Source organism: Contarinia nasturtii, unplaced genomic scaffold (assembly GCF_009176525.2).
Source record: "Contarinia nasturtii isolate CC-2019 unplaced genomic scaffold, AAFC_CNas_1.1 Cnas_scaffold_414, whole genome shotgun sequence".
In the NCBI taxonomy this organism is placed as follows: domain Eukaryota; kingdom Metazoa; phylum Arthropoda; class Insecta; order Diptera; family Cecidomyiidae; genus Contarinia; species Contarinia nasturtii.
In genome coordinates, this window is record NW_022197768.1 from 5412007 (window position 1) to 5438185 (window position 26179).

Below are 26179 nucleotides of genomic sequence, written 5' to 3' on the forward strand. Positions count from 1 at the left end.
AGCGCATTTTAAAAATGTGTGGCGATAACTTTTCTCGAACACACCGACCAACACTTTCAAATGAATCGAATATCGGGAAAAAAGAGAAATTATTTGATTGTTTGTGCAAGTTGTCAAAACGATTTTCGCGTAACGTTTAATATTTGAAGAGAGAGAGAGAGAGAAACCAAAAAAAATGGAAACGATGTTGAATCAAAACGAATCAAGGCAAGCTAATATTTATTATCAATAATAATCATAATAATAAAGCTTGATGATGGCGAATGTGATGCATCGACTATTGTGCATTTACCACAATGCGCATATTTTCGCGTGAAATTACGACTATCAGGTTTGAATCACAAGTAACTGTGGCACATGGTCCAATTGGTTAAGATGAGCTGAATCCCAACCAAATCGATTTACTCCGTTTGGTTTTTTTTTCTCTTTTTCATTTCTGTCGATTCACAAATGGCAAAAGTTATTGTTCCCTGTTTACAATAATTATTCAATCTTTTAGTAAGAGCATATACACAATATCGCCGTTTGATCGATGTTTATGGCCGTCGGGCATAATGTGTTTGCGGTGCGCACATTTGTGCCTTTTAGTCTGATATAAAAGACACTTTAGCATTATGGCCGTTGTAACTCAATTCGTTTAATTTAATTTTTTACCGAACAATTCAGGGATGATAAAAACCAATCAGTATGCGCATTGCGAATGCTTTGGATGAAAACTAAAAATGAGTTCGGTTTCCGTGTGTTGCAGATATATTTAAATATTGTTTCGCTTATTTTATATTTTACCTAACAATAAATGAAAAAATAAAAGAAAAAACTTACCGACAAATCATGAGATGCATTTTTTATAGTTTTGATTATTTCTGCTGACGGTGATAAAAATTCTCTTTCAAATGAAACCAAATCACCATGAAATGTTGTTTGCAATAAATCACGAGCTTGTCGTAGTAAAATTGCACGAGTCTCTAAATATTTTGGATAAAGTGCCGCCAGATGCATATCCACAAGTTCATTTATATCTTTTTCATTTGCCTGCAGGATTTGAAGTAAAAAAAAAAAAACAAGAAAAATATAGCATAAAAAGTTCAGTGTTCAATTTGAGTAAATCGATTTTCATTCAAAAACAAAAGTCAAATCAAAAAGGAATACGCCTCGAATCGATTTGGTTAGTTACTAAATTACAAATAGTGGCAAGCCATTTTAAAGTCATTATAACACATATTTAGGCATTTCGACACATTTTAATTCAAAATGAATCAAACCGAATGCATAGTGTCACAAAAAATGTTTTATCGACATAGTGGAATGCTGCAGCAACGATGATATTTAATATTCTTGCATCGCTAAGTGTTTACATTTTGATAAACAAAAGCAGTAAAATCAGATTTATTTCTTTTAGATTACATTTCAATTGCAAAACGTAATGATGAAATTGTGACGATTGAATTTCCTTTTCATGGTTTTTGTCATTTTTCTAATTTAATATTTAGATTTGTTGGTTGAAACCTTAAAGCTGAGTCATTGTGTTTGTTTTGCAACAACAACAAAAAATGGAAAGTGAATAAGTCCAAGTGAAGAAAAAAAAATTCCTTCCAAATATTACCACTTTGTCGCACTGTTGATCATCGGGTTCACCCATATTATATTTCCACTTGCAACACTGAATTTCCACAGATATTGTATAAAATGATAAAAAAAGATTTAATTAAAACCTCAAATGGTGCGAATTTATGTTCTTAACAAACGTTCGTTTTGTTCAACAATGACAAAAGCTGCGACATTGCTTTAATATACAAAGATCAAAAACACAATTATTCCGAACATATTAACAATTATCGATTGATTTTTATTATGGCCAACACGCGACTTTATTTGATACAGATTTTGCCGCACATTTTTTTCCACCGTATCCTTGCTCTCTATAATCGGAAAAAGTGTTTTATTCACAAAATCGATGTGAATAATTGTGGTAAGTCAAAATCAGTGCGCACAAATTGAGAGTAAATTTTATATTGCTGTCGATTCCAATGACCAACCGATCAATACATAGCCGTGATATTGCCATTTACATGTTCACAAATTAATTGATAACCTATAACCGAATCGCTATTCAAATCATTCAAAACGCATGAATGCTGAAACGAATATGAAATATGGTTAAAACCGATAAAACGAGAGCAACAAATGAATATAATTTTTGTTATTGTTGTTGTTATTATTATTATTTTTCTTCATCGGTGCAATTTGTTCGCTTTACAGCCGTGCCCTTATTGATTGATCATGGAAAATGGCATGATCGAGCTCAAGCGATAACCCAAAAGTTGATTTAATGGTCTGGTTTGGAGCAAATGCAACAATAACAACAACAACAACAAAAATTCGTCGTTTGATTTCTCTTTCATTTGCCGTGTGAGAATTTCGATATGTGTGTATTTCGTTGTTAAACAATTTACGAAGCATCACAAGCATTCGACCGTTTGCACATAAGGAATTTATTAAAATAAAAGAAAATTGTGCAACAGTTTCATTGGCCCGATCAAAAAAAAAAACTGTATTAGAACCGAAATGGATATCCGACATTAGGCGCAAATTTTCGTTATTTCAAACTGGCACCTAATGGGCATGCTATTTTAAAAGCGACAACAGCAACAACAACAACAAAATATGCTGTGTTGCACAAACATCCATGTGACTGTGATGCACGAAATTCATGCCAATAGTGCACTTTCACCCTGCAAATCATATTACTTTTATGGGATTATATGTATACATATGCGCGGCTTAAATGTTAAATTGATCGTTGTATGTACGGGATACAAGCGAGGAAAGAAAGAAGAAGAAAAAAATAGTCACACACCGCTTTTGGCTGCTTGCCTTTTCTTTTTGGTTCTAACCATTCCCATTTGTTTGTACTAGATTAAGTGGTGGGTCGCTTTTGTATTACGATTTATCCGTTATTTCTAATATTATAATATGGTGAGCACGATAATCAGCGTACAACTTCGCTCTCTCGCCTCACAAGTCTTCATAATCGATTTTAATCAAGGCGAAAAGAAGAGAAATTCAACACATTTGAGCCTATTGAATTTGAAATTCACAATCGTGTTAGCGGCTGTCGTTTCTTTCCAAAGTTATGCTTAATTGTAAGGTAGTCGCTGAAATATTTAGTGTCGCAAATATTTAAATTGGAACACAGCGTCATTGATTTTGCAATCAGATCAATGCAAGCAAATACAAAACAGTCGCGTGGTTTGGCTCGATGGACACTTTTCACAATCGATGCGAATATTTTACATTGCAAATGCGTTTTTCCTTATTTCGATCAAGACGACTTTTATATGTTTTACTGATATCATACGATTTAGGTATTTTGTGAGCATTGATACATATATACAAGTGTCACACTCTGCCATTTGAACATCATTCGAAACGATTTAGATTGGTGTGTGCATACCGTGCATGTGTTCATGTGCAATTTTCACCAAACTTAGATATACCACAATTCAATCGGTCACTTAACATTCTCTTTCATGTCAAATGAATAAAATATGCAAACATTTAAAAAGATACACTAGAAGAGACAGCATGAAAAGGAATTTGAAGAGAGAGAGAGAGAGAGAGAGCGAGAGAGCGAGAGAGAGAGAAACAACAACGGCAAACCATCCAAGTTTGAGAAAGTGATAAAAAATTATTTCACTGAATTTATTTGAATGATATGCCATGCATCAAATTAAAATGCATTGCAAAAAATAAAAATAATGGCAAATCGTACAAAATGTATGCATTGGTGAAATTGAATTTGATTTGACTTTTCGACGCTGATAAATTGATTCTAAAACGATTGAAAATGCATTGCAGTGTCATTCGAAATTCGATCTCGAATGCGGTACGTTGTTGGTGGTCTCATGCGAATAATTTAATCAAATGACATATTTTCTGTGCATTGTTTGTGAGAAACACCAAATGTAAATCACGGAATAGATACAAAGCGGAATGGCACACCACAAAATCACTCTCATCGAATTTAAACGAACGGAAAAAAGTGTGATCAATTTTTGTGTGTTTATTTATTTAATGTTATTTATTTGTTCATCAAGCACATGTGTCATACCACCAAATGAGCGCATTGAATAATAATAACAGCAAACATAAAAAAGATGAAGCATCGAAATGAAAAGAAGGGAGACGAAACTGAGTGTGAGTGTTATTGTGAATGAATTGTGATGATGTGTGTGTGTGTGTGTGCGCACTGGGAACGCTTCACTGGATCTATTGATTGTTTAAATAATACACATTAATGTATTTAATAAATATTGTATCGTAGCATTGTGTAACCCCTTTCAGCCACAAACTATCTTTGTAATGTGTCACATAAATATGAATTATGAGCATACTGTCAAATAAGACCAAAACAAATAAATAAATTATCGATGATTTAAGTTTATAAAAGTCAGTTTTATCTTTTTGTATTTTGTATTGAAATGGTGTGTAGTTTTATTTCCTTTGATCTCAGTACAGTAGATGCTGTGGATAAAGATTTCGAAATATTGTTCATTACATTGTAAGTAAAGGGAGCACTATTTCGGTGACACTGATCACAGTAAATTAAAGAACATTAACAAGCATGCGCCGAAATCGAAATGAATACAGATTAGTAGTAAACTTAAAATGACAGTCGCACCACCATATCAATGGATTGAATGTCCAATTATAGTAAATGGGCCATGCAATCGATGAAAACAAAGTCATTTTTTATAAGAACATGTGACAAGATTGTTACGAAAAAAAATCCCAAAACATCTTTCGTAAGTTTTTACATTATTTTTGGTTGATACAGAATCGGCTCACATTTCATAGAAGTGTCTATTTAGTTTTTTTTTGGTAATTGTTCATGAAAAAATATCCATGCGATAAACGCACGTGCACTATAAGTATATCGACCTTTATTTAGATTTTTTTTATTGCATCTATTGTTTACTAAACAAACTAAAATACATCAATAAATTCCAAACCACACATAGCTCATGGAAAAAAGCGAATTTGCCTTTTTTTTATTCAATTTGTTCTTCGTTTGGAACGAAACGGGGAACGGCATTCGTTGCATGAAACGACATTAATAAAAATTTCAGATGACAACCGAGGCCTGTGCATATGTACCTTTCGTATTTCGATATAAATTCATATTGCGCCTTTAATTCAGCACAATATGTCCAGAAAGGGAACGATTTAATTTTCTCGCTTCTTGCGCTCCGGCCCAGATGACACCAAACTATTAATTAACAATACTAATAAGTAATAATAACTCAATGGTTCATTCTACTCTTTTTTATAAATGTATTACATTTCTGATACATATAAAATGTTATAAATCCATAATTTCCGTTTCACTGCACACTTGTTCTACAAAACCATATGTCGTAAATTCAACCTTTGGGAGTCATTTTTCGCTCTCTCGCATTTTTCTTTTTGGTTTGTTTTTTCTTTCGTAGTAAATAAGACTTACCATATGAAATTCTGGCATTATGTGTTCATTTTTTTTGATGTGGTTGTTTTCATATTCGTTGATTGAATTAGTTATTTCATCTTCCGGCATTGATTTCTCCATGGCCTTTGTGGAGCTCAAATCATTTTCTAAAAAATTCAAGTCGCTAAAATTCAAGTCCTCTTTAGTTTCCGTTCCAAATTCGTCTATATACCACGAACTGGTTGGCTGTTTTGTTCCTTCGTTGTTTATATCGGTTTCGGCAGATGATGGCGTCGAACGTTTTCCACCTAAATTAATGCTATTAATTGCATTTTCACATCGTTTCAAATAGGTTCGCACTTTTGATAGATTTTTATACGTTGATTCATTTCCAGTGGCGTCTGAAGACTGTGATTCAATTGCTTTATTACTATTGTCGATTACATCGGTTGCATAGAAATTCGATGAACTGACCCACATTGGTGAAACCTAATGACACAAAGTTTGTCACAACGAAAAGAGAGAAATATGTGGTGAGCAATACTTAATTGATTTGAACAAAAAAAAAAAAAAAAATAACAATAAAAGTAGTGCACAATATTGAAACTCATAACTATTCGATGTGTTAATTCTGCAAATAAAAATGGGCATGCAATAGTTTAAAAAAAATAAATAATTGCACATAGCGTCTTGCCCAATTTCTTATTCGGTTATTGCCACTAGGCAAACGACGTAGATTCTATAAATTATATGAGCAACGTACGAAAAAAGCGAACCAAACCCGCTTACCGTTACTACTTTCAGTAAACAACGACAAAAATTTATCCGAAATTCATCGCAAATTTCATCCAAAAATTACAAATATTCAGCGCGCAAAAAAAAAACGCTTTCTGCATAAATTTGAAGTTATTGGTGAGACGCAGAGTTGAGTATGGTTTATGCTATTCGACTCACATGAAATTTTGTAAATGCTGAGAGTAATTGGTGGAATTGTCAAATAAAGGAAAAGATTGATTGCCAAACCAAAATCAGTTTGGCAACTTCAATTTCAAACGATTCAATGTAAGAGGAGAGGCAACATTACAAACATTTTTATTTCAAATGTCTTTGATTTGCTATCATTTTCATTGTATTTGGGTATTTGTTGAACGGGACTGAAATGTGCTTTCCCAAAACTGTTGACAAAACACTCAATTTATTCCGTTTGATTTGATTTACTTAAGCGATTATGCTAGCTATGTGTGTTCATAGGAACATATTTTTTTTCTTTCTCATTCAAAAATCAAATTTAAAGGGAAATATGTGCTTACTTTTAGCGGTGGTTATAGTTTATTTCGTTGTCACCAAAAAAGTGATTTGAATCACTTTTTACAATGGCACGTTGTTAGTTATGACTTACACTGCTTTATTTATACAATGTTATAAATTCAGAGAAATTTAACATAGATTTTATTCATGGCGGTACGTATGAATAGACAACGAAAAAAATATCAGCTCACACGCGCGTTAGTAATACAGACAGAATGTGAATTGAAAATCGGATTTGAAACAAAGGTAATAATGTAAATAACGAAAAAAAAAAAACGAAATGTCTTGAATGGCAATGCACACACCACACACACATACACAAATGTACCTAAAAATCAAACAATTTATGTAATAATAATTCATAATTTACAAGTGAAAGAGTTGGTGAATCTTTCTTCACTCTCATATCAGCAAGAAGACGAAAAAAATGGCTGGCGAAGAGCTAAACAAGAAGAAGACGAAGAAAAAGCGGACGATACAAAAAGTAAAGAGAAAAAAAAACGTTATTTCTTTGTGTGATAGCGATTGTTACAAAAGTATAAAAATTGCATTCGTCAAGTATGCGTTAATATGAACAATATTCCACGATTTATATTCACACAATTGAAAACATTCGTCTATATGTTTGCACTGATATTAAAATCACTATAAGAGGAAGATGCGAGCGAAAAATTCCGCAAACAATTTACAAAGAAATGAAGACGAACTTAAATGTACCCATCGCATATGATATCAGCACAAAATGAAATGTACGATATACACACATACACACCTGAACTTTTTTTTTACCATATGTTTCCTATTTTTCTTCCAGAAACATTAATTGCAAATTTTCTTCGTGTTTTGCCCATGGCTGAGACCCGCACATGAAACGAAAAACGTAAACTAAATGTTAAAATGCTACTTCCATCAACAGTTTAGGAACGTAATCAACCAATTCAACTCTTAGTGAAAGAACGAAAAATTCTGTGAACGTGAGTAAACAGGTAATGTACCAACATCAATGGATGATGCGTATTAAACTTCAGAGCCATCTAAATTCACATACCGAAAATTATCTTACAAAATGTGAGACCGGTTTGTGATGCCAGGTATTCAAAGGATACATGCATGTATTACGCCAACATATTAGATGGCGCTTCCAATGAACTTTTCTTTCATAATAATTCTCTGCGGTTATTTCGCGTTGCATTTGTGTGAATGCAGTAAGAATACTCATCAACATAAACTATCAATTACATTTCTTTTAAAATGCAGTGTGATGGATGTAAAAGCTAAACGATTTGATGTGATTTCCCGTTATAATGATATTTGATATAATTTCCGTTTGGACGATGTTGATTTTAACACTAAGCTGGAATTGAAAGCTAGAATTGCTCGTTTATTTAATTATATATATGAATTTTTGGCACAAATTATTCGATTGAAGATATGAGTTTTTAACCAAAATTACCGTAATGGCGTACACACCATAGCAATTACCATTCAATATCAATTCGTTAAATGATACGTACAATTTTTATGGAATAATAAGACTATTTGCTAATTTTTGATTACATGAACATTTGATAGCGTATACATGCATGATTTGAAACACGCAAATTTTATTTTCATCGAATCGAGAAAATGCAATTTGACCAATGTGAACTGTTACACGATCCAAACACACACACACACTTATATCCGTAGATATCTTTTCTCGCTCATTTGTTGATATATATATATACATAGAAATAATTTGCTTCAGATCTATCTTTATCTCATGTAAGTTAACATGAAGTGAATAGAGTTTGCGATTCATTACGGAATTGTAAATACTTTGAACTTTTCGCATGGATTGTGTGAGATTCATCGCAAACACCTATGCTAGAATCAAATATGATTAACATAAAATTAACCTATAGCTAAGATTTATACGATGTTTGTTCTAATGGCATAGCAATGCAATAGCTTACTTAATTATATCTCGTCTTTGTTCTAAAAAAAAATCATTTTGAACTATTTCTTGGGATGATGAATGAAACATAGAATATCTTTGTAATATAGTCAGAGTTTCTAATTGCGAAAAATCAGCACGGCATATTGCATCTATGATGGAAATAGATTTGCTATTGTTTTTCCATCTAAAATGACCTTCAAATTCCGAAAATCAACAAATCAATAACTGTCATTGCTACTTTGCATTCGACAACTAATATCGTTTTAATGAAAAATCGATCAATCACTATAAGTGAACACATGTAAGTCACGGTACTTTTCAAAAGGGTTTAAAGTGTTTGTAATCAAGTGAAATAAAATTGGTGAATTTTTAATCATCAAACGGTTCAACCGTATTCATTTGTTGCCAACAGTTTTTTTAAAATATTTTGGTCATGGCACTTAAACGATTGTGCCTCAAATACCTGTAGGTTAAATCCAGTATAACTTATGGTGTATTTATGTTTCACACACTTGTCAGCGATAAACATGTTTATCGTATTCTCAAAATTTAGGCAATGTAAAATTGAGTTCAATTCAAGTAAGTAAAAGAACATCGTGAAGGTCTTTTGTGTTGCATTTATTTCGCGTGATTGAACCATCGCTTTTTCAACATTATCTGACAGCCTGAACTTACGAAGAATACACAAATATTCTATCATTTATCGTTTCAAATGTTTGTCTTTTTCTTAAATAAAGATACTTGTTAACTATAATCGAAATGCATTTGTAATGATTTTGCTACATAAACAATGCAATGAATTGCTCTAGAAATGCTGAACATTTTGCCTGACACCATGATGGAAACGTGTAAATTGAAATACCTTAATACGATTTTTTATGTTTGTTGAAAGATAAATTAAAACAAAACAACGTTATGCACATAAACTTGGTAAATTCTTGCATCAGGCGGCTTAATTTAACATCAACTTGCCCAAGCGAATGAAGAAAATTCGCTCACCTAATTGCTGTGCACATTATTATCCACACGAATGCAACACAATACAACTGCTTAACGAAAAGTAAATTTTATGATTCATAAAAGTTGTTTAATTTTTGTTGTTGTTGTTGGTTTATTTGTGTTTTTCATGTTTGAAGGGCTTTTAACAAATAGCTATTTTTGAACGATGTAATCAATTTTGATTGAATGACTTGAAAGTGCCCGTGCAACAAACGCATTGCAAATTGATATCTCTCTGGCAATGTTTTTATTCAATGGTCATAAAGATGATTCCATATAATTGCACCAACCAATTAATGTATTGATAAATAGTATTCGACTTGAAATGAATCACATACAAATAATATTGTCATTTGCAAACAGGTACGGTGACGTAAATGATGTGCGAAGAAATTGCATTGCAGAGTTTTGTTTTTCAATGTTAGGCATGAATGCGTCACGCAATGTGTAGTGTTGGAATAGAAGAAATTAGGTTTTATTTTGTACGACTAAAGACTATGTATGGTACTTACATTATTTGACGTTGAATGTGGACAAGGCGAACCTTTTTGCAATCCCAATCGAACTTTTGAATATTTTTTCATTAGAACACGCCACACAACATACGCCATTTTTTCGATTTTATATGTGAACACTGATTTTTGCTCTTAAACTTGTCAACACCACTCTGTCAAAAAAAACTGATTCATTCGCTTGTTCAATGTGAAATTGATTGTGTCTTCGGCGTGAAAACAATTCGAAATAGCCGAACTATGTGAAGATCATACAAAAACTGTTTACTTTCTTCTAATTGGAACATTACGCGCACAATGTCGTCGCAATTTTTGATACACACACATTTGTACGGCACTTGAATTTCAATCGATACACACTTTTTTATCATTTGATGTAGTAGCTGTTACCGTTTCTCACATGCATTTGTGTTTCTTTTATCTTGTTTTTATCATTATTCAGTGTTCGACTTTGCGAATATTCAAATATGTTCATACTAACAGTGTTGTTAATGAAACTTTGACAGTATTCACGTGAAATTTGCTGAAATTATGCTACTTATAAGTTACAAACGAAAAAAAAAGTGTGTCTGAATTGCTATGAAACTTAAACACAAATGCCAAACCGTATCTTGATGTTTTCGAGAAGGCAAAATAAAAATACACTATCATACCTTATACACAGTAATAATAATACAAATCAAACAGAAATGAAATGAAATAACATGTCAAAGCCGATACGAGCTGGGCTAGTGCGCGCACAGCACAACAAAATCTATAGTTTGTGGTATTGTTACCACTACCATCGCAATGCTGTTTTATTTGTTTATATTCATTTTTTATTGTTTTCGTTGGCTTTTTTTTCTAAATACGGTTTATCGTTTCGTCAATTTTCTAGACTGTAGCGTGTTGAAAGCTTACACTAGCGAGAGTTCATTTCCTTTGTGCATACGTAAAACTACATATAGCCCCACCTTCAATATAGCCGATAATACATATATCGTGCGCATCATCGTCATCGGTACGCTTACCTTTATTAGCTTAATTCTGAAGCAGACGGCAAAACTATGAATATACATATAATATATACAACTGTTGTACATGTATAGAAAAAATGATACTGAAAATGAACAAAGTCGGGTACAAGTACATTTCAAACGGTATAGAAAACAAAACAAAGCCCAAAGCCCAACACCAAACTACAATACAATACCTTTAATGAGAGAAACTTAATAAAAGATATTAGATGATATTAAGAAGGCAAAACCTACACACAATTGCTAAGAATGTGAAGTTATCATTTTAGGTGCAGTAAGAGTTCGAATTTCGTATGGTAATCGGACATCAAGTGTATTGTTTTTTTTTTTTGCATAGCTGAGATATATATATAAAAAAAAACTCGCTGGTCAAATACGAAATAAATGAACAGCAAAATACCTTTAGAGAAAAATGTACGTGCGTACAGTAGTGCATACCAAAAAAACGTCCACACCGTACAGTTTGTAGAATTTGCATTGCAAACGACATCGTAAAACATGAGCTATTTTGAATACTTTCCTTAAAATCATGCGTACAACTAAATAAGATTAAATCTTAAGCAAAGTGTGAGACATGAGCAGTTTTTTTTTTCGTCGAAAAATGTTTCTTCGGAAACCGTTAATCTTTGGCTCTCGCCGAAAATATGCGTAGTATAAAATGAACGCTCGAGAGAGTGTAGACGAGGCACGCGCGTGTGTATGTATGTATGTGTGTGTGTTTGCAACACCAAACGCAGCTCAGCAACGTATTTGTACTGCGATCTGTTTCATTTTAAATGGAAAAATTAATGCCGGTATCGTCACAATTAGTCTATGAATTTATTATCCGGGCACACCTTCAGTCCCAATCACGCAACATAATGTGTCAATGTAAGACTGTCGGCAAAAATATTGGACAGAACCACAATAAAAAAATCAATATGCCGTTTTCCACTACCATATTGTGGAAGGTAATTGTATATACGCTATTTGTGATCCTGACATCATATAAATTTTCTACTATAAAGAATGTTCAATATGCACACATGCCCCATGTTCGTCTTTATTTAATATGTCATGTATAAGTTTAAAGGCTAATAAACTGCGATAGTGGGCTTAACATTTTTCAATGTCGCCTTCATTTGCCTATCGCTCTTTAAATAAACGCACCAACAAATGAAAATCGGTTTTCATGGTATTTGCAATTGTTTTTATTAAATTTCAAATTGATGAAACTAAAAAAAAAGATCAGCAACCGAATTCAATATAGTGTATGTGCAGTATGATTTTTGACAACATATATTTATATATACAATTAAATATAGTCTAATGTCATGTTGCCCCATGAGATAAAGTTCTCTGCCTTTTCTTTTTCGTTTCAATTTGTGTTGTGATGATATGCATGGGGTTATAAATACAAAAAAAAAATTATTGATAACAAATTACTTGTTCATATAATAATAAATGGTTAAAATTAATCAATATGAATATATGATTTGCGCTGATCTTGTTTGCCCAACATTGTATTGTATTCATTCTGTTTTCCGTTTGTCCAATGTTGTCCATTTCTGCCATTTATCTATGAGAAGATTGATCACATGCCGACATACCATTAAAATTAAAATGGGAATTGTCAGCAAATATGCATCTCGAAATATATACAAATAGCAAGCGAACAAAAACAGAAAAAGATCGGTTGCATATGATAAGGTTGACCGAATTTTTAATTCGGCCGTTGTTTGCATTTGTTCGGGCGTTATGCACCGTGATTCCGGCAATTCCGGTGATGGTGATTGTTCAGATGGCTCCAGCTCAATGTCAATATCGTTTTGGATGGGCATTCTCGTTACTTTCAATACAGTATTCGATACCGATGTCATACGCTCTGAAACTGGAGATTTTGACTGACTGCGCCTCTCTGATATTGATTTACGTCCCAGTTGACGCGAACGTGACGAACTCCGCACTTTCGTTAGTGTCTCTTGTTTTTTCGTATCGATCACGCTATCGATTCCATCGTCTTCATTGCATAGTTTGGTCGATTCGGTTAGACATTTTGCATTTGCTTCAACCATCGTTTCATTGTTTGTTCTACAAACATCCGGTTGTTTTATTTGTCGCAATGCATATGAAACTGACTGTGTATGCTCCACACTGATTTCAACCAAATCATTTGGTGATGATGATGGTGGTGGTGACACCGTTTCACGTTCGACTGAATTTTCATTTGCATCGGTATATAGGTTCATTTTTTTAGCCAATTCTGACATATCGTCTACATCATCATTTATATTGATTTTATGCATTTCATTCGTCTGTTTCGCAAGAAGCTGTTCACGTTCTTCCAATTCAGCCCGTGCGGCCGCTTCACGTAGCGCATGATGATTCATGTATAATGGTATGGACGCTTTTGTTTTTTGATTGCCACCCAATTCTTTGACAATATCACTGTAATGATCAATCACCGCAACTTGTTCCACTTTATTTTCTTCGATTGAATTTTGTCGCAGTTTTGAAAGTTTTTCTTTTTCGGTAGCTTTTTCGGGCAATACTTTCTCAACCGGCGATTCGATCGGTTTCTTTAAATTTTCAGCAGATGTCGCTTGTTTCTTACTAAACAAATTCAAAAAGCTTCGCTTCTCTTTTTCTGGCTTTGGAGTTGATGGCAATGACTTTGGTTCTGGTTCTTTTTCTGGTTGTGGTTGTGGTTTTGGTTGTGGTTTTGACTGTAAATGTGACGGATGTAATGGTATTGGTGACGGTGGTTGGGACTCCGTTTGTTTTTGTGATGGTTTTTTCTCCTTTTGTAGATTTTCTTTATTTTCGACGATTGTTTGTGTTACTATTGCTTCGTTCATGCCATTTTCATTAGATGTCCGTCGTTTCAATATTGATTTTGGCTTTATGTCTGGATTTGGCAATGCAATCGGGCGATTTAGTTCAATTGTTGCCTGTCCGGGATCTGGTGTACGATATGGTGAAAGTGCACGCACTTCCATACTTGGATGATATGTTTCGAGTTCATCATTTACCGAAGTTCGTGTATTGATGGCAGTTGTGCTTGTATTTGTCGATGCCGATCGTACTGAATTTATAAATTGTTCAATGGATTCGATTGATGCAGATATTGATATTGATCCAACTGATGATGCCGTACTCTCTGTATAATCATCATCGTAAACAATGTCTGTGGATGGTTCATGTGGTCGATGGCTGCGTTTCCGTTGTGATTCGTAGATCTCTTTTCGAAGATCACGATCATCTTCGTTTTTCCATTCATGTGACTGATCTGATTTAATTTCAGGCTTTGCTTCATTTGTACGCTGTAACAAGTAATTGGAATTGTTTTAAAAAAATTGAGTACAGAATCCAAATTAAAAAAAAAAAATAATTCAATGAATGTGTTTTACCGAAATGAATTCATTATCATCTTCCATGTGCTCGACAAATTTTGATTTTTTATTTTGACCGGAATCACCTTGTTTCCGTGCCATTTCTGCTTCGTCAAGTTCGACTGCTTCATAAAATCGTTGCATTACCTATTGCAACAGAAATTTATTTTCCAATATAAAATGGTAACAATAGTCCTTTGTCATACCTTCTCATAAAGTAATTCCGATGAACTAGCAGATCGTCTCAATGGTTGAAATGTACTGTGATGTGACATATCAGATAAGTCTGGTGTCGATAGTGACAAAGGTGGTGCATCAATAGCTTCCTTCAAATCCAAATCAAAGTGATTTTCTATAAAAATAAAATCGTATTAACTTTACGATAATTGGACGCATATACTAAAATTTAAGCAAACTAACTTTCTTCGTTTTGTTTTCCCGACTTTTTGTCATCGTATAAAACTAGCATGTACTCATTGCTCGTGTGAACTTCATCATGAGCGGGTGAAAGTGTGTTCTTCTCGTCACCTTGATTTCTAGTTTTTCCATGTGCTCGACTTTCATTTTTGTTTGCCTGTGGAGATGACGTGATTCTGGAAGCCATTGAATCTGGTTCAGATTTTACTGACTTTTTATTTGCATGGTTTTCAGTGTGCCGAATTGAATTGGGATTTAATTTCGGTGTCGTATTTGAAATACTTTCTTTCTTTTTCGTTCGATTTTCTACACTTGTACCATAATTAAGTTCTTTTACAATTTGTTCGTTATCATAAATTTGTGAAATGAATTCAACATTTTTTGGTAGATCCGGTATAATAATTTGTTTGATTGGGCTTTTTCTGTCTTGATTATATTGTTGATTAATCAGATGTTTCCGGTCGGCATTGGGCGATAAAGTTGATACTTTGGCTGGTGTTACAATGCCACGCTTTGGATCAGGAATGAAAAGAGTTTTTGATTCCTCGCTTGGTTCACTTAATCCATATGGACTTTCAGCTTTTACACGAAATTTATATTCGGATCCTTCAATTAAATCGTTTAATGTGGCAGTTAGTTGTCTTGTTGACGACGCTTTCAACCACACATCCCATCCAATACGAAAATATTCAACAACATAATTTCCAATTTTGCATCCACCATCGTCTTCGGGTGTATTCCAAGTAAGCGTTACTGATTTTCCCAATGACATTGAAATTCGAACATTTTGCGGTGGACTTGGCTTTGCTGTAACCGTCACTAAAAACGATGCATTGAATTCACCCAATTTATTTATTGCACGCACATTGTATTCACCACGATCTTTACGTGTTGCTTTGGTTATTTTTAAAAACGAATTCTTATCGTTTGTTGTAATTTCGTAGCGTCCGCCGTTTTTAATTACATCACCATTGTGCGACCAACAAATTCCTGGCGTCGGTCTACCAGCCAATCCCACTTTAAGTTTTATTATTTCACCAGCTTCAACCAAATATCCATCTTCATACTGTCGTGGTAACCGTATTTTTGGCGGTGCATCAATTCTTAATTGGAATCGTGTGACAACATGTCCATATCGATTGGTTGCAGTACATTTTATTTCACCCTCATCGGTAAGTGCAATTTGATGGAAAATTAATGTGCTCGAATCGTGATCATTAATAATTTTTGTTCGTCGGCTGCTAAATATTTCGAAGCCATCTTTGAACCAATTGATTTGTGGTGTCGGCGAACCAATCACACTAACATGAAATTCACATTGATCGTTTTCTAAAACCGTTGCATTTTCAAGTTCATTTAAAAATTGCGGTGCTGCTGTTCCACTTCGCTGTGAAATAGCTGATATTATATCCGATATTGGGCTTGATTCGGAAATACCAACAACATTTTGGGCAAACACGCGAAACTGATACCTCCATGTCGGATCTATGCCAGTCAATGTGATTTCTTGATATGGCACCAATGTTGCCGATGTTTTCACCCATGTTGGCGAACCAACACGTCGCTGCTCAACCAGGTATCCCATTATGGGTGAACCACCATCGGTATAGGGGCGATCCCATTTTATAACTACTGCGTCAGCTGGTGCATTGTAGTCTGTAATCTGTATCGGTTTGCCAGGATTTGATGGTGGCTCTAGTTGAAACGAGATAAAAGAAAAGATTTTTTTAAAAGAAAAATTCCCATCTGGAAGTAGTTGTAGTTCGTTTAAGTTGCATTTATTTGTAAATTAAACTCGATTCGGTTGCCTATTGTTTTACCACATATTTTCTGTTTCGGTAGACATTAATTTCTTAAAATACAAACATACAACAAAACATACAAATACAAAAATCTAAAAATATAACATTTGAACACTACTATACATTTACGCTCCGATTGCGCACTAATATTTGCTAACACAATATTGCAATGTTACACACACACACACACACATTCACACGAATAGTTGGAATGTTCAACTATCGTTTTTAACAAAAATTTGTATGCATCTCAGTAAATTTACTCATTATTCCAAATAGTCGCATTCTTTTTTTGTTATTAATCAATGATAGTTTGTGTGACACAAAGAGAAACCATTGAAATTGATTGATTACCTGCTGATTTCCAGTGTACGTTTTTCTTTGGCCGATGATCACGGCTAATATTTTGACTTTTGGTCGAATGATTGCCCATTGCTGATAGTTCACCAAGCGTTTCAATACATTAATGTACTCAATCAATGAAGCAAAAATCAAATTTAAAACAAAAAACTATTTTAAACAACTAGATCGAATTGATAAAACGAAAACCGTAAAATATTCAAACAATAATAAAATTAAAACTAAAATCTAACGAAAATATAATAGAAAAAAGGGAATTTTCGGAGACAATAGCGTCTCAAAATGTCGACGCCCGTCTCTCGCACACAAAATTTTAAACACTACTGCACAATTTCGGCTGCTTTATGTCATAAGAATGATCTTGTTTTAGAATTCCGAGCAAAAACGAACTGACCCATTACTGCTCGATAGGCGGATGTTCGCGAATGTGTCTGTGATCTATATTTTGGGAGAGCGAAATCTAAATACGTCGGGATGCTTATTTATTTATATGTGTACAGCACGCCAAACAGAGAGCACACACAGTACACACGTTAAATGAGATTCAGCTTCAACAGACTGTTTAGCTTTCATTTAAATCAACGATTTAAAAATATTCACTCTCAAATGCGGGAAGACAGGAAAAACGGGATGAAAAACATGAAAATCTACACCAATTGCTATCAATGCTTTTACTTCCTTTTTTTCTTGTATTTGCTTCCTTAAATTATGCTTTTTTTCTCTTACTTTTTATTCAATTAAAACTCTATATGCTGGTAAGAGAATTGGCTATGTATCCATTTGACGTAGCTACCTCACAATATTTTAGAGATCCTTTGGCAAAAGAAATGACTACCATTCAAACAGATCACACAATATTTATAACAATAATAATAATGATTGGCTTAAAGCAAAAAGTTTAACAAAAAGACTTTATGAGCATACAAAGTCTGGGTAAAAACTGAATCGTAACTTTTTATTAATAAATGAATTATTGTTATAGAAAACTTTTGCGCTCAGATTTCAAGTTCATAATTTTTGAATCGTGAAGAGTATGCATTAGATTGTATTTTCAAATGAAAATGAAACTATTATAATTGGTTTCTATGTATAGATCCAGTTCGGTTATCAAAATGAATACTCTATACATAACTTCATCACATTTTCTCTATTTTGGGATTGAGTACTGCATTTGAAGTTGGCGTCTGACAAGTACCGCATACAGCTATCCATTTCCATTCAACAATTTCCATTGAAAATAACAAAAAAAATCCTTCATTACGTCGATGAATGAGCATTCACAATAAGATGATGCTACCTGCTTTGAAATAAACCAACAAGCCTAAAGGTTTTCTAATGTTCGTTTAAGATTTCCTTTCAATGTTATTCGTGGTGTTTTTTTTGTTTAATTGTTGTGAACTCAAAAAATTGTTCTTTCAAATTATCATTGGCCCTATACCATCGTCTTTCTTTCAGAAGATGACTAGAGAAAAATGTATATACTTTGTTTTCGTGCTGTGAAATGCATCCTTTTCTCTTCTGATCTCTCTTTATAAGTTGTTCATCGATCGGCTCATCGGCCTTTGTCTCTCTTACGTGTTTCTTCTTTTTTCCTTTCTGCCTTCAAGTCAATATCTGTTTTTTTCTTCTCCTTTCATGTCTTTCTCATTCCATGGACAAGAAATTCGATTCAACAGAGAAATATACATGGTTCATGGATGCGAGTCAACGATTGAAAGTGAACCGGGTGCCATAAAAGAGAGATTCTTATCGAAATTTGTGTTGCATCGTGAGCATCACCGTTCAAAAAAAAATCAAATCTTATTGTCACAAATACATCGAATGTACGGTGCTTACGAAGCACCCGGTGTGAAGCAAACAAGTCGTCGTACATGTGTGTACACAAAATCGTTGAGACTGTGTGGTTTTCTTGATTCTCTACATTCGTTTGATTAGACTGTGCACACCTTGGCGTACCATTGACGAACGCAAACTGTTAGTTCGATTTCACATGCTCGCGTAAACGGATCACGTAAGGAGAATTCTGCATTTGTGTGTGATTTTTATTTTTATTATTATTTTCATGAAAATAATCATAAATGTGTGCTGAATTTATATTTTTGTGTATTAAAATTGAATATCGAAAGCGTTAAAATTGATTTGTGGATACATTTTTAATGATTGCATGATAAAAAAAATGTATGTAATAAAAGAAGCGATCATCCAGTGAATATACATGTGTACAAAACATTCAAATCACGTCTGAAAACCAATTTGTTGATGAGATATATCAAGAAAAGAAAAAGAGTTGTTGGTACATAATTGATCATGAGTGTATGAAATGTTAGGAATGCTAACATTAAGTAAATGTGTAACAGGTTTGCATTTATGCTTTTTGCTCACTGGCAAAGTAATCTAAACATTGGAATTTTTTGTGGCTGTTGCAAGTTGCATTTTAGTTAAGCAATCGTATCAGCATTGTGATTTTAATTGATAAATGAATTTATCTTGAAGGTGTAGAATCTTTGCCGCATCGTTTGCAATTGCTTCATCATTGCGTTCTCGTCATTATCAACGATGTTCAGTGAATGATGGCCACTCATCTCAGTTCGTCGTGTTGTAATTAACCCGTTCGCTTGTTTTCTATCGCACGAATACGAATAAGAAAAGAAAAAGAAGAAAAAGTTATTAATAAACCGAAAGTTCGATGACAGCAACCAAAGAGAACAAGTGATAAAAACCAATGAAAAAGGAATAAATGGAAGATCAAGAAAACACCTAACTTGTTTTAGAATAACTATCATCATTATCATACTCATGCATCGATTATTCGGAACGTGAACGATTGCATAAAAACAAGAATACAAACACTGTTGTCAACATTTCGTTCACCGTTCAATCGGTTAAACAAGTGATTTCTTTGCGTATTCGATATAAATAGGCGACTTTATATGAAAAAAAAAATTCGATAACTCGTCAATTTGCAAAGAAAATACGGTGAAAGTTTAATACTCACATTTATACATGATCAGAATGGATCACATCAACGGTAAGTCAATGGCAAAATCGAATATAACGTGTCACAATTTATGATATACCAATTTATTCACACTGCAACCAAAATCCAAATATAGTTCAATATAGAATAAAAAGAAGACAACTGATTCTGAATTACACCGTTAAATGAAACCAGTTAAAATGGCAGAAAATCAGAATCAAAAACCCCAATAGTATTGTAATAACTGTAAAATGAAACAAGTTTTCTGCTTTCGTCTTGCACAGCACAAATTGCAAAGCCAATGTCCAGTTAAATTATAGAATGGGCTCTTTGCCATTTTAAACCATTATATTTGTATCATATTGCGATAGTTTAAAAACTACTGAGACGTACATTGATGCATTTGCCACGTGACCGTCGTGTATTTTTTTGCCATTATAGCAAAAGTTGCACGGTAATGCAATTGTGTCTTTTTTTTATTATTTTGTTATTGGTTTAATGTACGTGTAATACACTGAATACATCTTTTGTAGCGAGGACATATATGTATGACATGCGTCGAATACAAATACAATAATTTCGATCGTTTTTTTCTTCCTGTGTTTTTGTTCGTAATGAAATTTAGTTTAACAATGGACGCAGATGTAATAAAGGCATTGAAAACTCAAGCTGCCTACTTGGCGGGCAATCGAGATCGTCCGATAATAATTGTAAAATCACCTGCTGCGGAATTAAAGTCAACATGGAAAAAACAACCGTTAGACCTGTGCCTTCAGTATTTAATTAGCAGTTTGAGGTAATTTTTTTGTTGTTGCAATTGCACATCTAGTGTATTTATCTAAAGAAAAAAATGGAGAGAGAGAGAGTGTGTGTGTAAGAAAGAGAGAGATAGAGAAAGGAAAAAGAGCCAGAAACGTTTTTCCAATTAAGCTATCAAATCATTGGAGTACTTATTGTATATTAATGGCTTTCTGCATTTCCATCATACCACCATCATGTCATTGCACATATGAACATCTCTCTCTATCTATTTCTTTCACTCTGTCGTTCTTCCTATAGTTTTAGCAAATTTTTCACCAATATATTTGTGTAATGTTCTTCTTCTTCTTCTTCTTTTTTCTTCATAACATGCGATCATAGCAAAGAGACTGTAGACAGTGAACTAAATATCATCATTGATATTCAGTTATGCTCGTGGCGATATGCGCGGAATACAATCCAATATGTAAATGAATTGCTGAATAATAAAAATGCTAAATTTTATGCTGTTCGGGCTGAAGCATTTGGTTTAGACAATTGTACAAAAGCCCACCAGTATATGGATGTGAGTGTTTTGTAACATTTAAAAATGTTAACATTTCATTGTAATAATGTCGATGCGGCATTTATTGTGTTAATTCTATTATAAAATTCTTAAATTGATGGCATTTCAGGTGTCAGTTGTGACCAAATTGAGATTATTGAAATATTTCAAAAGTGAAGAGCTTCCAGAAGAGCTGGGTGGATCGCTATCTTTAAATCATGAACAATGGTTAAAGAGTCGAATCGTAAGTGGATTTAAATTTTCAAACTTTCGGCAAAGTCACATCAAACATGTGTGAAAAATGACAATGTTTATTTCTCTCTGTGTCTGTCTTTCTATCTCTCTTTCTGTAGCGCATTGAAGATTTTCGAAAATCCTTCAACAAAGTTATTGTTGATTTAGACAATTTCATCGAGTCAATGCAAGACCTCAAAACAATGCGACCCACGGAGATCAGTGAGATTTTAAAAAGAAGATCCGGCACAAATATTGAAATGCAAAACATCGTTAAAATGATCATAAAAAATGGTAAGACATTTCAAAATTGTTTTGTTTGTTTCACATACAATGTTTCTATGTTATTCATTCTTCTCGATCATTCATCACTATCGCGCACACTCATGTAAATTATGCTGAAATGTAGTCTGATAAAAAAACACACATATATATATGTCGAGTATAGTCGCGTCAACCGACTTCATCTGTTACTTTTCCCACTTTGTTATTCATCTGACGAAAATGTCATCATAAGAATATAAATTTAAATTCCACACTGGAGTTATGATATGAAGAAATTCCAAACAAAAACACTACTTCTTTTTTATGATACTTTCACAAAACTCGTTTTGCATAAATCACTTTTACGAATATTTTCTTTACGCTCTTGGTGTTTTTTTTATTCGTCACCGTTCTCTTTAAGTGTGAGAATGTTTGTGCGCTGAATATTGGTCGTAAATGTGGAAAATTTATAATTTTTTTTTTCTTAAATTTACATACAACATGGCATAGCATTTCATATTAGGTGAAGAAAAAAAAAAACATTTGTTCCTTTTTTTCGTACAATAAGTTTTAAAAGAGAAAATCGTAGAGCAATTACTTCTGTGTTGCAGCAAAACTGAGATAAGCTGTAAATGTGTGCGATTTTATTTTATTGATTATATTTATTCTTCTACACGTATATTTCGTTATTTTTCTTCTGTTCAAACATTCAAATATTTGTTTGTCTGTTTTGGTAGTACGTGCATTGCACAAATGTATGCCCGTTAAATAACAACATATGTGCTTATAGATATACTGTCTTTTCTTCATTGCTGCTGTAATGTACGACATTCGGTCGTTTTCACTATTTTCCTTCTTTGTTTGTTTTTAGTTGTGCATTTACTGCTTCACATGTGTTCGCATAGATATTGGCGAATAACGCCATCAAATATAGCTGAAACGTCGTCGTTTCGCTGCATCGGGCATTTATACATTTTTTTTGGTTAAAATTTAGAATGGTTCACCATAGGCGCTCGCATGCTTGGGATGTGAATGTAAAAAAAAAATAATTATTATGAAATTTGTTAGTTTACATTACTTCCATTTACTTTAAAACGTTAACTGCATTTCACGAGCCACAAAAAATGTGCAACTGTCGCACCCAAGTTCTCATTCAATGGTATTTTGTTTGGTTGGATGTTGATTTGGTGCGGTGCGCTACTGCTACGGCTGCATTCGAATAAAAACGTTGTATTTTTAAAGCCCATACGTAAAAATTCACATTAGTCAGAGAGTTGGTTGATTGACTCTCGAAATAAATGGTTGCTGCTCATACATCCAACTGTGCTGCTCTATTATAGTCGAACAATTTAATATAATTTGCAATTTTAATCAGACGAATGTTTTTTTTTTTGTTTTTTTGTTTTGTTTGGTTTTTCTATACTATACACAGGTAATAAATTGTTGCTCGAATTGAATGATTCGTTGAATAAAAATTATTGCAAAACACGAGATATTATCGATGCAAGAGAGTCGATCAAACGTATGCTCAATAAGATGGAGCAAAAGCAAATGGATTTCTCGGCGATCTGGTGTGAGTTTGAGACGTACTTATCAAATTTGAAAGTGGCAACGTCGCTCATCGACAACATTGGCACGATTACAAAATGGATTATGGGCAAAGGCGAAGAGTTAATTAGTGAACAGCATAAAATCGGTGCAGACTTGGAAACATCTGAAGCATTACGTGATGCGCATGATGCGCTCGAAATGAAATGTTGCGATACGTATGGATATTATGCTGAATTAAATTTTAAAATTCAAATGTTTACGAGCGAAAAAGATTCAATAACAGCCAATTCGGTAACGTACAAAGATTTACTAGCTCAAAAACAATTTATGGACTTTTTGTGTCGCAGTTTTGCGAATCGTTTGGAAAAGCGTCGCATCATTTTAATCACATGTGTACGATTTTATCGGCTTGTCACTACGTATTTTGAGCGCACAAGTCAAGTTTGGAAGCAAAATATTGTCGGTAATAAACTGTTTGACTATGATATGTGCATGAAAAAATTGAAATCATTGCGCGAATCAAATAATAATCTGGAACGAATGGTGGATGAATTAGAAAAAGAAGGCGAAAAATTAAGCGATCTACTATCGATGCCGGTGAAAGATGTGCTTGGACGTGACACAGGAGTTGATTACACCGATGAAATTTCCGTAGTACGAGATATTCTTCAAGAAACAACAAATCGGCGACGTATTTTTTCGGAGAGTTTTGAACTACAAACATTGACATTTGAACAAATTATCTCGATTTATTCGTATGAGAAAGATGCAATGATGGCAAGTAAATGGATCGATGACTTATTAGCAATTACGATAAAAACACATTCATACGTCGGATGCAATATATTCGAAATCCAAAGACAAAAACAAAACCTTCAAAATATTCAACAAACCGCCAGAGTATGTACCATTTTTACTGCCCAATATTAAGAATAATTTATCTAATTTTTTCAAACATTGCAGAGAATCTTTGATTACGGAAATCAGCTTTTGGAAGCGTCAATGGCCTTACGTATAAATTGTAAACTGGATGATTCGCAAAGTCGTGAAAAAATGAAAAGTCTACTCGAAACTTGGAAAAGTTTAGAAAATATAAGTCAGGAGCAACTGTGCCGATTGAGGGTCAGTTCTGTATTTCATCGCACTATGGAAGAACACTGCCAACAGCTAAAGGACTTGAAGGAAACTATTGAGGCCGAATCCGAATATGAAAATAAAGAGGAGAAATTGTTGCGGTTACGTCTACATATGCTTAATCGAGAGCAATTGATTCTTGAAATCGGTCGAATGGTGCGGCTGGGAAAATTGCTTAGGTCACGATTGAAGGAACCATTTGGGTAAACTATATTATTAGAGTTTTTTCTACAAACAACTAAATTTTATATTTCATTTTCTTTGATTTCATAGGAAAATCGAAGATGAAAGCGATTCAGCACTTCCAATAACACAACATGTTGAAAGCAACATGATTGCAGCCAATGCCATTACTGGAAAATTAAATGAGGTCTCCAAAATAGCGGAGTCGCTTGATGTTGCTTTGAGAGAAACTCAAACCATTCTTGAGCTTGACATTGGCCAAACAAACTCTTTAGAACGGAAAATCGACGGAAACACAAGTATTGACAGTCGAGGAAGCATCGATGTAAGTCATTCGATTTTAACTGTGAATATCTGTGACATTGAACTTTTGAAAAGCAAGATAGATTTTGTTAAATTGTTTTTGTTTTTTTTTTATTAGGAACTAAATTCATTTGCAAAATCTTCAACGGAAGATGAATCATTTATGACAGCATCTGAATGCACCTTAACGCCACATTCACATTCGTCATCATATGAAACAGCTTCGGAAGGTGGTCTAATGTCGCCATGGGCGAGCAGTGGAACGGATAAAAATTCATTTGAAACATGCAGCAGTTCTGACTCTGAGGTGCCATCAATGCAACTACTCTCTGGTGTTATTTCATCGGCAATCAATTCATTTTATGATTCGGACAACAGTTTTCAATCGATTTATAATTCAAGTGAAGATGTTGATGATGATTTGAACAGTTGCACGAAGAACAAGAGTATTGAATGTTCGGATTTATCTGATGTGTTTATTAAAGCTACAAAACATACTGTCAAGGGTTGTTTGTAACCCTGATAATAGGCTAATTTAGTTTTTGTTTATACAATTCGAAATTTCATATTACAATCATTTTCACACTAGTTTTATTATATACACTTTGGCATTTTTAGATGGAATATTTTGAATGTAAGAATGTTTATGAGAATACATCCCCATAAATATAAATTGAAAATTAACAGTTCTTCATTTGGAAGTGGAACAACTCTCGTTAATAAAATATGCTGACAACATTCACGACGAATATATTTATTGCTCCACGTCTTAATGTCTCAAAATTTTAAGAATGGGTAAGAAACTTCAAACGATTAAAAAAAAACGAAAAAAGTGCAAGAAAGCATAGGTTCTGACAAGGGTCCAGGGAAACGACTCAAAAATTAACCCCCTCAGATTTTTACAACATTTTCAATTATCTTCTAGATTTTTGGGGACAATTTTGAATTGACTTTTTTTATTTGTTCTCATTTTTGCATTTGTCATATTCGATTTTTTTTTCAAAGCCATGCTAAAAATGAATTTCTGAGTGAATGTTTTTAG

General features: G+C 33.6%; 3 protein-coding genes across 7 annotated transcripts in view; 1 reads left to right on the top strand and 2 right to left on the bottom strand.

Moving 5' to 3' along the window:
• The window catches only part of LOC116338443, a 53363-nt gene extending 42630 nt beyond the window's left edge, over window positions 1–10733 (bottom strand). Inside the window, exons 1-3 of one of the 4 annotated variants that reach the window (XM_031763698.1) lie at window positions 10223–10733; window positions 5504–5953; window positions 823–1032 (exon numbers count right to left, since the gene is read on the bottom strand). In XM_031763698.1, the coding sequence (XP_031619558.1) occupies window positions 823–1032; window positions 5504–5953; window positions 10223–10321 (759 nt within the window). In that variant the 5' untranslated portion in view covers window positions 10322–10733. Of the gene's footprint in view, window positions 1–822; window positions 1033–5503; window positions 5954–6253; window positions 6327–7142; window positions 7172–7544; window positions 7564–10222 lie in introns of those variants that run through there. The other 3 variants (XM_031763699.1, XM_031763701.1, XM_031763700.1) reach the window with 3 other exon arrangements.
• Window positions 10734–12404: 1671 nt separating this feature from the next.
• LOC116338441 (muscle M-line assembly protein unc-89) lies at window positions 12405–17483 on the bottom strand. The gene is made up of 5 exons (XM_031763696.1): window positions 17183–17483; window positions 15030–16721; window positions 14816–14961; window positions 14628–14756; window positions 12405–14540 (listed from the first exon to the last, which is right to left on the bottom strand). The coding sequence occupies exons 1-5, from the start codon at window positions 17259–17261 to the stop codon at window positions 12750–12752; spliced, it is 3837 nt and encodes a 1278-aa protein (XP_031619556.1). The 5' UTR covers window positions 17262–17483; the 3' UTR covers window positions 12405–12749.
• A 1718-nt stretch (window positions 17484–19201) lies between these two features.
• Window positions 19202–25887, top strand: LOC116338444 (SEC14 domain and spectrin repeat-containing protein 1-B). Of its 2 annotated transcripts, none has more exons than XM_031763703.1 (10): window positions 19202–19219; window positions 19682–20216; window positions 20791–20961; window positions 21306–21489; window positions 21599–21712; window positions 21822–21996; window positions 23399–24417; window positions 24481–24854; window positions 24925–25159; window positions 25256–25887. In XM_031763703.1, exons 3-10 carry the CDS (start codon window positions 20798–20800, stop codon window positions 25652–25654), a joined length of 2664 nt encoding a protein of 887 aa, XP_031619563.1. In that variant the 5' UTR covers window positions 19202–19219; window positions 19682–20216; window positions 20791–20797; the 3' UTR covers window positions 25655–25887. The 2 variants fall into 2 exon arrangements, with proteins under 2 accessions (XP_031619563.1, XP_031619562.1); XM_031763702.1 differs by lacking the exon at window positions 19202–19219 and adding an exon at window positions 19278–19545.
• The last annotated feature ends 292 nt before the right edge of the window (window positions 25888–26179 follow it).